The sequence below is a fragment of the Amblyomma mixtum genome, chromosome 2 (assembly GCF_055824585.1).
Source record: "Amblyomma mixtum isolate Tamu chromosome 2, ASM5582458v1, whole genome shotgun sequence".
Taxonomy (NCBI): Eukaryota; Metazoa; Arthropoda; class Arachnida; order Ixodida; family Ixodidae; genus Amblyomma; species Amblyomma mixtum.
In genome coordinates, this window is record NC_143013.1 from 272,185,849 (window position 1) to 272,199,402 (window position 13,554).

A 13,554-nucleotide genomic window follows, 5' to 3' on the forward strand; every position below is an offset into this window, starting at 1 on the left:
AAGCTTCAGTGGAAGAAGAAATTTTTCGCTTATTCATTCCCAACACCACTTGAACACAGTGCTTATAATTTGCAGGGGCTGAGGATGTAGAAGCATCATTTTGTAGTTAGGTCCCTACACAGATACCTTTCTTTCATTCCTGGTATCTTTGCCCAGACTGTAACTATAGTAATGAGTGTATTGAAAACATGCAATGTGAGGATACCATACCACCACCAGCACCAGAGTTGGTTGTCGCTGTCGTGCAGCGACGCGAAGCAGTGAAGTCATCGAACAAGTCGAGATTTGTGAATTGAATGTATGGCGAACCTCCCGGTATACAGGCGGAATTGTGTTTCATATCTGTGTATAGGGACGCTCTGTTCCGCAGAAAACATTTCCCATTTAAATGGAACGGCTTCCCACATATCTCGTTAGTTTTTTTAGCTGAAACACAGTTCCAGTCGTAAAAGTTGAATCAGATTAAAAATGTAGGGCAAGTTTACTCTGCCTCCACCACAGATGGAGGACGCAGATTGTGCATAATATAAAGGCATGAGGACTGTCCCACTTTGTGGGGACACTTTTACCGTACTTCGAGGAAAGCGAGAGATAAGGGAAAGAATAAAAAAAGAGGAACGATGTGGAGGGAAAAAAATTGGCGGGGGCTTAGCTTCGATTAAGCCTGGTAGGTTGCGAAAGCGAGCGCAGCGCCTGTAACGGAAGGAACGCGGCGCGCCGCGTCTAAAGAAGGAACGCAGTGCGCCGCGTCTACTGCCCACAGGACGAATCGGGTTGAGTAGCCTATCTTTCTCCTCGCTTATGACGTCGCACCACCTGTAGACCACAGCGCACCTGGTGGGAGAAGCGCGAAACGCCCGGAGTGGCTACGAGCCACGCTACGGTGAAGAGCCGACTTGGTAGCCCAGCTCTCGCGCTAGTATGACGTCAGTAGTCACGTGGTGTAAAGCGTAACTATCGGACCACGCTACGCTGAAGGCTCGAAACCTGGCGTAGTATTGCTTTCGCACTAAAACCGCGCGTAGTTGGGTGCCGAAGTGGGTGGGTCCTATCCACTCGCGCTTAAGACTAAGACGTTACATCATTTCCCTGCAGCCACACACGGTGAGAAGATAAAGGACGGCTCATAAGTAGAGGGTCGGCAGGTGTTATGAACAACCATGAGAAAACAAAACTCGCAGGACAGTTACAATGCCAGGAAATGAGTTAACAAAGCGCGGCTGTTGTGCGTGATTTTTGCGAATAAAGGAAGAAGTTGTTGGCGCTGCAAGGACGCTTCAATTCCACGTCAGCGGCTCGAATAGCATGACATTGTCAACGTCGGCGCTTGCCTTCTGCTTCTTCAGTTTTAACAGCTCTGTCCCAGCGGTGCCGGTGGAGAGCATTTGCATTAGCGGCCGGGCGTACTTGGCTGGAACTGCAGAGAAAATAGCACCTGCCAGCGGCTCCATGGCACTGGAAAGAGTGAATTGATGACGTGGAGGCGAGCGCCATTTTATACATTTTCGGTGGCGACGTCATGAATTCAGAGTACCAGTCAGAGGCATGGTAGATGTCGAGTGAGTGACAGATTCTTAGAACCAACAAGAGGCGTCCTAGAGGTCACATGAGGGATGATGCCATGATTCTGAGAACCAATCAGAAGCGTTAGATCAGTCACGCAATTCTTACTTGGTGCGTCTTCTGAATACGAACTGAAGCTGAACCGGAAAGGAGCCATTAACAGCTGTGTTGTGAAACGGGGAAAAACGGAGGGGAAGACTGGATTCCAAGACAAGCCAAGCGTAGCAGGGGATGGGAGAAAGTTAGTTGGGTGGATGGGGTTAAAATGTTTACAGGGATAAGGTGGCGGCTGGCACAGGACAAGCTTAAATGGAAACACAGGAGAGGCCATTGTCCTGCATGGGCTTAGTCAGGGTCATGATGATGACGATGATTATTGAATGGTCTGAAACGAACTATGGTGACTGACAAACAGAGCAAGACGAATAATATGGTTTTATTAGAAAAGCGGTGTGCGCGTCCTACGCTAACCGAGTTATAAAAATCAAAAAGCAACGTCTGGATTATTCCTCGGCTGGCTTGCACTGCTTCGACTCCTTTAATGGGCAGCAGAATCAGCTGCCTAAGAGTACGGTGACTAACTTCACACGGTCGTTCGCTACGTCCAAGGATCTTGGCCTCTCCCGCCTATTGGTCATGCGTGGGTGGCCGTACGGATACTCACACCGTCTTCGAGCTCAACAAGCAAAGAGCGATTCCAGCCCCGCTGATCTCCCCTGGCAGCTCCGGCAGATGTCACGGTGGGCATCAAAGTACTCGCAATGAGAGGCGCGGACTTTAAGCCGCAAAACACTGGTAGCAGTTAGCGAAGAGGCCCGCCTTCTTCCCTCGCCGCTGGGATTTATTGCAAATACGTTCGGCTTGGGCCCCTTTTGTAGGTCCGCCCCGCTTTCTACGCGGTAGGCGGCAGTGCTGACGTCGGCCGCGGCAGCGCGGAGCTCCTTATACTTATATGTATCGCCAATCCGGACCATTTTTTCTATAATAGAATTGATAGTGACAACGAAGATCAGTGGATTTAGCATAGGAGGAACGGACTAGCGAGACGTATACCAGATTACCGTATGCCTGCAGCGCAAGCTCAATGGCAGGTGCGGGGCGGGGTAGGACCACTGCGCTTGCGAATCAGACATATAGTAATCTGGTTTACGTATCCGAAGCATATCTCTGCTGTGCTAAAGCTATCTAAAACAACCTCGACCACGACAGAAACCGTCTTCAAAACTACGCCGCCATGCAGAAGAGTTTCGACGAAACGCCATACCACCGATTCACACACACGACGAAGCCGTGACCCGACACCGAGGACGACGTGCAACGCAAGAGCCGGAACATCCGATTTAGAGGTGGTTATCGCGGCCGGAAAGTTACCGCTCTAGTCGACACAAGACCCGATCACCGAGCACATCACCGATGTGCTCGGTGATGAGCGGCACATTCGCTGCGCAGCTGAGGAAAGTCACGGCCGCTTGGGACGGCCCACAAATTCGCACCGTTGGAGGCCACCTCACTGCGCCATCGGGACGATTCACAGCACGAGTGATTGTAAAGGGACGCATCTATCGTGCGACATTCGTTGTGCTACGGCAATGTTCACGCGAAGTGATCTTGGGCATGGATTTCTTTAATGAGCATCAGGCGATGACCGACCTGCGATTCAAGCTGATCACGTTTTCGACGGACCAGGCCATCCCTTCGATGAAATCACAGTTAACGGCCTCACCTTCAGGGCCCGCAGTGCAACACACTCCAAAGAAGTCGCGATTGCTCTCGCGACATCTCATTCCGATCAAAAATACGTAATTACCCACTCGCGAGGGGCCTGTCGGAACGTCGAACAAGGTTTCATTCCCTTGCTAGCCTATCCAGTCTACCAAAATTGCATACGGGATACGGACCCCGCGCACAGTTACTTTATATGGGCCCCTATTCATCAGGGGTTGGCAGGAAACGAAGCAGCAGACGCAGCCGCCCGCGCGCTCCCTCATCGCGCTGTTTTCTCCTCCCCACCCGATCAGGAACCCGATTTTAATCCGGTCTATACCTTCAAAGATTTTGCAACCTACTATCAAGATAGTAATCGCCTTTACCCTCGCCCATGTAAAGGCCTCAAGAAGGCGGATAAGCGGCTCCTTCTCCGCCTTTTCCCCAATACAATGCTGTGCCCGGCAGCGTATGCCGGCTGCCCGGCAGCACTAAAACATTTTGACCCCTCCTTTTACGGCAGCTGCCCGCACTGTAGTACGGTGTCTTCTGACACCTAGCTATCACATGGTGTGGGCCTGCCCCTTCAATCCGGCTATTCCCCCCATCCCCACCCAACCCGGGAGGACTGGGAGGCGACCCGGCTCGGCTGCCACGACTTAAAGGCCCAACAAGCCTTAGTCGGGTGCGCCCGGGCAGCGGCCACCGCCACTGGGGTCCCAAACCAGGGACCTCCACCTGTACTGTATCCCATACCTACAGCTATCCAAACATGATATAAACGCTTTGGATGTCTTGATTCGCAAGGCATTCAAGGTAACACTTCTTCTTCCCCTCATGACACCCACCGACAGATTACTAGGCTTGGGCCTCCACAACACGATCGGGCAACTGGTGGAAGCCCACCGACAGGCCCAATACATCAGGCTCACACAAACCTCCACACGCCGGTATATCCTGTACTCGCTCGGAATCAGAATACCGGCCATCGACCCAACCCTCCTCACCATTTCACGGCCTCTTCACCAGGAGCTCCTCATAAAGTCGCTGCGAGGAATATGCACCCGTCTCGCCATGAGTGACGCCGCAGAGCCCGTGCGAAGGCACTCTATCGAGCGTACGGCTCCGAGCCGGACGCCGTATGGGTGGGCGATGCCTGCATGGGTGTTAAAAAGACAGCTGTGGTGGACTCCTCTTTATCCACCCACCTGGCACTACCTCTCTCTAACGCAGAACTGACTCCCGTCAAGGAGTACAAAAAAAACAGTGCCAGCGTGCTACCGTTGCGGCACACTGGGGCACCGGGTGGACAACTGTCCCACCCCGGTCAAGGAAAGATGCGGCCTTTGTGGCCAAAACGTGGGGCTTGGTACTGAGGGGATGGCCCCCCACGTCTGCAATCCTATCTGTTTAATCTGCGGGGGCCCGCACCTCACCAGCTCCCGCGAATGCACCGCGAAATTCATCAAGTTGCCGCAGCCAGGGCCCAGGACGCCACCCAAGGGAGCCAATGCCGGCGCTACATGGGGAGGGCGGCAGCGAAACAACCAGAAGACGCCACGGCGTGGCGTGATGCCTCCCCCTGGCAAGACAGCAACAGTAACGCCACCACCCGGAGCAGCGGAGTTCCCAGCTCTCAGCGCTTCATCTGGCAGCGCCGCCTGCAACCAACCCAAGGTAGGCAGCTGGGCGAGGGTCGCCTCCTCTCCTTCCCCTCCTCCCTCCTCCCCCACCAGCACCGCCGAGACGCAGGAACTCAAGCGCGAGCTCGCCCTCTTGCGAGCTCAAAACGAAAAACTAGCCAGCGAGCTTAACTCGCTCAAATCCCAATTCCATACTCCGCCCGCGTCGAGCGAGGAGGCAGAAAACATAACAGAGAGGGAGATCCCTCTTCCTGTGGAGAGTCGCGCCGTGGCCCTGGAGACCCGGGTGACCGCAATTGAAACACAATTGGCTGACCTTCCCAAAATTATCCATGATACCATCGCACGTCAGGTGGAGAGTGTCATCGCACAGGTGACACAAGCCGTAACGCACATTATCCAAAAATGGATAAAAGACAATCCGCGGGTCCTTAAACGCGTAGGACCCATCAGGGACGCTAACCACCCCTCAAAATTCAATAGAGCTATTCCCGATGAGTTTGACTTTTCGGAAGACTCCTGCACGTCTGCGCCGGGCACTAGAGGACTGGGGAGTCTTAACAACGTGACCCCACTCTCCGCCTCCGACCATGGCCCCCAACCCTAAGTCGCGAGCAAGAACAACTCAGCCGCTTACACTAACGCAGTGGAACTGCCGAGGTCTCAAGGACCACAAGAAGCGGACTCATCTCCGCCTCTATCTTGAGACCTTTGAGTTCCTCGTCGCCGTGGTTGCCCTTCAGGAACCCGGCGCCGGTGCCAAACTAACAAACTACACTACATTTCAACACAACCCGCAGACATGTATACTTGTTCACAAGCGATACACTGCGCAGGAGGTCACACTTCCCACAACACCGTCTTTCCCATACACGATGGTTTCAGTGCTGCCCCTAAAGCGGTCTGACCCACCTGTACACATTCTAAATATTTACTGCCCACCGAAACTTAAGAACGTCACGTTTAATGAAATTTTCACTCAAGCTATGCAGGTGGCGGGTAGGGATCCCCTCCTAATCGTCGGCGATTTCAACGCCCCGAGCAGGCTATGGGGATACCCCCGGGAGGACAGGCGTGGGAGGAAGCTTGCGGAACTTCTTTCCACACTTGGACTCACCCTGCACACTGACCCCGCCAACCCAACACGTGTCGGCAATTCCATTCAACGAGATACTTGCCCGGATCTCACATTTACACGCAACATACGACATGCCGACTGGCTGAATACAGAGGACACTCTAGGTAGTGATCACTGTATAATCAACACAACCATTTACATGCGTCCCCTAAAACGCCCACTAAAACAAGCTCGTATCCCTGACTGGACGACTTTCCGCACCTCTCTAAATATTGTAGACCCCCTCCAGTCGGGATACGGCGCCTGGTCCAGATCGCTCACGTCTACACTCACACAACACGAACAGCACATACAGCTCACAGAAACACAAAGAGACGTGGACAACCACCTTCTCCACCTTTGGGAGGCCCGTCGCAGCCTCACGAAGCGATGGAAGAAACATAAACATAACAGACGCCTAAAGAACCGCATCCTCGAACTCACACAACAGGCAGCGGAATATGCTACTCAGCTAGCCGACACTAACTGGGTGGACCGGTGCAACGCGGCTGCTCGCCAGATGTCTGGCCGCAACACGTGGCGCCTGTTCCGCGCTCTCATCGATCCAATACAAACACGCACGGAAACCCAACGCCAATTACATAGGGCCTTGCACAACTTTACAGGAACGACAAAACAACTAGCGCACACGCTCAGGGATCGCTACCTGTGCACCACTAAGGACCCCCGGCAGGCGGCGTTCTCGTATGCAGCCGAAGAGAACACGGAGCTGGACAAGCCTTTCCAACTCCACGACCTCCGGGCAGCCTTAAGCAAAATGAAGCGGGGCACTGCACCCGGGCGCGACAAGGTTACGGTCAATCTCTTGGCCAACCTTCCCGACGCAGCCTACGCCGCGCTCCTCAAATACATCAATAGCATTTGGGACGGAGAGACTCCTCTCCCTCTCGATCGGAAATCGGCTCTCGTGACCTTTATTCCGAAGGCCGGCAAACCTATTGATGTGGAGAACCTTCGCCCCATCTCCCTCACGTCTTGTGTCGGCAAGCTAATGGAGACGATGGTGCGCGACAGACTCTCCGATTTTCTCGAAACACAGCACACTTTCGCGGACACCATGTTCGGTTTTCGCCCTCACAAGTCTGCACAGAATATACTTCTGCAGCTTCACCACGACATCTTAGATCCTGTCGAATGTCCCCACAACGACAAGGTGGTCCTGTCCTTGGATCTTAAAGGCGCATTCGACAACGTCAAACACGAAGTAATCCTGGACCACCTCAGTAACACCAACTGTGGCCACAAAACATTCAACTACATAAAACAATTTCTTACAGACCGTCAAGCCTACACACGCATACAAGATGCGGAACACGGGCCATACACCATCGGCTCGAGGGGAACACCTCAAGGCGCGGTCCTGTCTCCCCTCCTCTTCAATTTGGCAATGCTTCATCTTCCCTCCAAATTGTCCTCTTTGCCCGGGATACATCACGCTCTTTATGCGGATGACATTACAATCTGGGCCACGCAAGGTAACCTGGGCCACATGGAATCCTGCCTGCAAGCAGCGGCGACCCTAGTGGACGACTACGCGGCCTACTGCAGACTCCAGTGCGCCCCATCTAAATCAGAATTTGTGCACATACGTCCCTCCCCTCGGGACACAACTCCGCTTTGCATCAGTCTCCCCTCGGGACCGATCCGGGAGTCCAAGGAGATCCGCGTCCTTGGTCTCTTCATACACCACCAACGCAGAGTCGACACCACCCTAGCCAAACTTCGCACGGTGGGAGACCAGGTGGGCCGCATGGTCCGCCGGGTCTCCAACAAGCGGGGCGGATTACGAAGCAAGGATGCACTGCGGCTTGCCCATGCTTTCGTAACGAGTAGAATCCTCTACTCAACCCCTTTCTTGGACCTGCGCAAACATGATGATGACCAACTGGAGGTCATCCACCGGAAAGTCATCAAGCGGGCTCTCGACCTCCCGGTCACCACGTCCAACCAGCGACTTCTGGCCTTGGGCGTGGTACACACATTCCGGGAGCTTCGAGAAGCCCACTTAGTCAACCAATACACGCGTCTTGCACAGACCACGTCCGGTCGCCGCCTCTTGGACCGGCTACACATCAAACATGACTACCATATTGCGGAAAGGGAGAGAGTGCCAGAACCCTGGAGACGCACCCTCCGGGTCCGACCCCTTCCCCGCAACATGTCCAGAGAAGACCATAGCGGTCGTCGCCAGGCGCGCACGGAAGCGTTGACGCGATACTATGGTAACCAGCAACATGTGTATTACGTGGACGTTGCCGGCCCACACCACGGGGTGTGGTACACGGCCGCAGCCGTACACAACACAAACACAGTCAACGGGCTCACTTTCAAAGCCTACAGCGCAACACACGCGGAGGAGATTGCCATTGCTCTTGCTCTCACTACTCCCAAGTCGAAACACATCATCACCGACTCGCGAGGGGCCTGTCGGAACTATGAGTTGGGCGGGGCTCCCCCGCTTGCCTGGCGCATATGGTTGCTGCACCCTCGAGGCCCAAAGGGCCTTAACGCAGCGCGCCCGGGCTGCGGCAAACGCCAATGGTGTGCCTGACTAGGCATCCCACCTAGTGGTTGTAAGGGCGTGACCCTTCAGGTCACGACCCCCAACACCTCTCTCTATGATTAATAAATGTTTTCACCACCACCACCACCAGGGCCTCCAGGGAAACGAACAGGCCGATCAGGCTGCCCGCGCACTCTCTCCCCGGGCTATCTCCCTGTCCTTGGGCGCCTACTCTCAATCAGACAGTCTGGCCCTTACATTCAAACACATCACCGATTACTACAAGGAGGAGCACCGGCGCTACCCGGCCCCTTGTAAGGGACTGGATCGCGCTGACGAGCGCCTCCTCATCAAAATTCTTATTAATACTATATTGTGCCCGGCGGTACTTAAACATTTCAACGCATCCTTTGATGGCACGTGCCAGTTCTGTGGGGAGGTGGCTGAAACCTTCCACATGGTTTGGGCGTGTCAATCAAACCCATCCATCCCCCCCAACCCCAACCCCACCAGAGAGGACTGGGAGGCGGCCCTGCTCGGCTGTCAGGACCTAAAGACCCAAAAGGCATTGGTTCACCGGACGCGGGCGGCGTTGCTTGCCAATGGGGCCCCGGAATAGGGGCTCCACCTAGTATTGTTAGGGGAAAGGGCCAGTAGGGCCTACCCCAATCACCTCTGTAAATATTTATTGCATTATAAATGTTTTTCACCATTACCTCTCCTTCCAGACATCTCCCCAGAGGCTGCAGAGGAAGCCGCTATTGCACTTGCTATCACCCGCACGGAAGCCCGGTATATTTTAAGTGACTCTAAAACTGCGATTCTAAAGTTTGCTCTAGGCCAAGTCCATGTCCCTGCCTTTGACATACTGGACTCGCCCGATGCACCCCCGCCCCACCAAGTGGAGCTGATACGGGTGCCTGCGCACTCCGGGAATCCCGGAAATGAGGCCGCCAACCTTTTAGACCGAGGTTCTTTAAACCGGGATCAGGTGGCCTCATATCGGGGATTCACAAAGGAGCGCATGCACTCATCCAGCGAGCTGACGCAGGCCTACAGAGCCTCACGCCATCTCTACCCCCCCGCCCCCCACCTCCCTAAATAACAAACACGCAACACTCTGGCGCAAACTACAGACACACTCTCCCCTCATCCCTTACCCTAGTCCACTATCGCCGCCGCGGTGGCTCACTGGCTATGGTGCTCGGCTGCTGACCCGAAAGACGGGGTTCGATCCCGGCCGCGGCGGTTGAATTTCTTTGGAGGAGAAATTCTGGAGGCCCGTGTACTGTGCGATGTCAGTGCACGTTAAAGAACCCCAGGTGGTTGAAATTTCCGGTGCCCTCTACTACGGCGTCTCTCATAGCCTTAGTCGCTTTGGGACGTTAAACCCCATAAACCACCAAACCAAACCTAGTCCACTATCATCCCTCCTCCCTCACTCCTGCTTACGCCTTATGCTCAGAACCCGTCGCTTCTTCCTTCCACATCCTTTCCCTCTGCCCGGCGGACCCTCCTCTGCGGGACCTAGAGAACCTCAAGACCTGGGAGGACTGGGAGACCCTGCTGCGCTCGGAGGACCCGGCCGTGCAGACCATCGCCACCAACCGGGCTTTTAGTGTTATGGACCTCAGGAACATAAACACTTGACTGCAGTGGGGTCGTGCGGGGGCCCTGGGGCGTGCACCGAATTCCTCATGATGAAATAAAGTTTTTCTCTCTCTCACATTCCCGAAGTAATAGGAAAGCAGTACTAAAAACAATTGACAAAGACGTAACAATATTGGCACGGTACAGACAACCAGTGGCGCCGAATGCTCTTGAACCGTATGTGTTCACGCGACCTCAAGGAATGCTCGGTATTGGGCTGCTATTTCGTTGATACGCGGCAACTTTCACCGCATATGCATTGGAATATTTCTTTATCTCATGCTACGCGTTATGCTGCATAAAGTTTGTATATCGTGATACGTTTGTCAGAAAATTTGCTGCGGTGTAACTACTGCTGAACCTGGTAGATAGCGAAAGCTATGGCGTATCGGGCAACTGTACGCGGCTTAGCGTCTGTAACGTTGTGTGTGTTCCCGACAGGATAGGCAGCGCGCCGATCTTGTTGTTGTTGTCGTTGCTGTGACTGAGAGAAGGATGAAAAGGAAATTGCACGAACCCGACCGCGGCGGCCGCGTTTCGATGGAGGCGAAACGCAAGAGGCGCCCGTGTGCTGTGCGATGTCAGTGCACGTTAAAGATCCCCAGGTGGTCGAAATTATTCCGGAGACCTCCATTACGGCACCTCTTTCTCTCTTTCTTCTTTCACTCCCACCTTCCTCCCTTCCCTTACGGTGCGGTTCAGGTGTCCGCCGAGATATGTGAGACAGTTACTGCGCCATTTCCTTTCCTCAAAAACCAATTTACCAATTTACCACGGGCCTGCTACTGGCTCGAGCCAAGCCACCACCGCTGCCACGTGCAGATAGAGGAGGGTTAAAAGAGCAGAGGAAAAGGAAAGAAAAGACGCGCGTCGCAGCAACAACTGCGTCCGCCGGAGCGGACGCTGCTCAAAAAACAGATAAGCGGCCGAAGCCGCGCTCGCCGAAGCGACGACGGATCCGATCTTACCACCCTAACAGGTGGCAATAAATAGTGGATAGCGAGAGTTTGCTCACCCAATGAACGCAGCGGCCTATTCCTGCTGTGCCGCCCTTCTGCCACAATGTTGTCAGCGCTAACGCATGCATCCCACATCCCTCTCTCACCCCCCGCGTACCTCACCACCCACGAGTTCACTGACCCAGCGAGCCAGTTATCCACAATTCCTTTCCTTGAAAATCATTGGAGTCTAAAACGGTGTCAACGCCAACGCCAGTGAACACAATGCACGTCGGCGGCCTATGGCTTCAGTGCCACGTTTCTGTCGCAACGCTGTCAGTGCCAACGTATCCAGCGCACATATGTCACAACCGCCACGTACCTTATAGCATGACTGAGGAGTCCACTGTCCAAGGGGGGGGGGGGGGGGGGGGTTACCTTATGCGCCATTTTCTCTGCTTTCGAAACTCCCGCTCATCATCGGTTTCGTAGCTTAAAGCACGACTAAGGTGTCCAGTGTCCCAGGATGGATTGATGGATGAAAACCTTTATTATGCAAGCGAGTTTGGATCGTTCAAGCTCAGGGCCAACGCACAGCCCTCACATTACGCGCATGTGTCCAGGCCACGTAGGGCCATGACACTGGCACCCCGGTGCACACAGCAAAGTTGCGTGTCCGGGTCCTGCGACGCAAGGAGGGCCTCCCATTCCTCCCATTTTCCGATGGCGGGCTGTACCTGCGAGGGAGGAACGGCAGGGCAGGCGAAGAGGATGTGGTCCAGGGTGGCGTGCGATTCGCTGCAGAGGGTGCACTCGGGGGAAACGGGGCGGAAGTAGAATACAAACTGAGGGGTAGGAAGAGTTCGGGTCTGGAGTCGCCTTCAGAGGATTTGCTGGGAGTGGGATAAGAGGGGGGGGGGGGGGGTAGAGTTGACGGGCAAGGCGTGCTTGTTGAGTGAGTTCTGAGAACGTGTGTGCCCGCTCCCTCGAGAAATCCCGGTTGGGGGTCGCCATGTGGCCATGAAATAGGTTCTCCGAGCTCCTAAGAGTTTGGAAAGGAGAACAAAATCACACAGTCCCCACTAGCGACGACTTAAAGTTAAAAGTAAACAGGGCGACGCAGACGGCAGGCCAGAATTGAGGCCCACGTTCGCAAACTCCTGGCGAACGACGGCCTGGATCAGCGCAATCGTAGAGTCGGCCGGTTGAGGGGCGAAGGTGACGGGAGTCATAGCTTCCAGTTCTCTGCGGACGATTCTAGTTAAATTGGCAGGATTGGACGGTTGTCGCAGTGTTGGCAGGTCTTCGCAGGAGGATGTCGCCGCAGTGTTCGGAAGGCGATCAAAACGAGAAGCAATACGGCGATGTTTTGCCTGCTCGAATTGCCGGCATACCTGGAGGACGGAGTCAACCGTTGCACAATCTTTACAAAGAAGAAGGTTGAATGCATCATCAGCAATCCCCTTCAAGATGTGGCCCACCTTGTCGGTCTCTGGCATGGCGCTGTCTACTTTTCGGCACAGAGCGAGGACGTTCTGGATGTAGGAGAGGTATGACTCCGTAGATGACTGTGCTCGAGAAGCAAGGTCTCTTTTAGCACCCATCTTGCGTCCAATTGGTTTGCCAAATAAGTCTCTGAGCTTTTCTTTGCAGTTGTCCCAAGAGGTGAGGTCTTCCTCATGCGTCTCAAACCAGACGCGCGCCGTGCCCGCCAGGTAGAAAATAACGTTAGCAAGCATGAGCGTCGCGTCCCAGCGGTTCTGCTTGCTGACTCGCTCATACATGGCGAGCCAATCCTCGACATCGACGTCATCGGTGCCACAAAAGGTGCCTGGGTCGCGAGGCTGCGCCACGACAATGGTCGGCGCTGGTGGTGATGCTGCGGCCGGAGGTGGGTTGGACGGCATAGTGATGGCTCGAAGCTGACGACCGCTGCGGAGGTCCAGGGCAGGGTCCCGGTGTGATACCCCGCACCTCCACCAAATATTACGGAGGTTAGCCCAGCGGCAGACGGTACAGGCCACAGTCAGAAGGCACACCGAGCTAAATCACTCCAGCCCAAACTGCCACGTCCTCGTCGTCGTTCACTGCCGAACGTCCCAAAACAACGTCGTCTTCTCCTAGCAACTATGCACCGTAACAGTATAGCGCGAGGGGAAGTCGATACCAGAAAAAAACACTAATCAGAATCTTAGGGATGTGGATACCGTCAAACCAACGCTGCACCCACACCCTCGCACTACTCAAAGCATCCACTCTACAAGTGGTCCGCATGATCAAGCGCATCTCACACAAACGTCATGGCATGCGAGAGAAGGACACACTCAAGCTGGTTAGAAGCCTGGTAGTCAGCCGAGTGACATACAGCCTCCCCTACTACAATCCCATCAAGAGTGAGGTACAACAGGCGGACGT

The 13,554-nt window shown here is 54.4% G+C and overlaps 1 protein-coding gene across 1 annotated transcript; it reads right to left on the reverse strand.

Annotated features, from left to right (window-relative positions):
* Positions 1–12,221: 12,221 nt before the first annotated feature.
* On the reverse strand, positions 12,222–13,046 carry LOC149364033 (uncharacterized). Its single transcript, XM_089568629.1, has one exon. It carries the CDS (start codon positions 13,044–13,046, stop codon positions 12,222–12,224), a length of 825 nt encoding a protein of 274 aa, XP_089424755.1.
* Between the last annotated feature and the right edge of the window lie 508 nt (positions 13,047–13,554).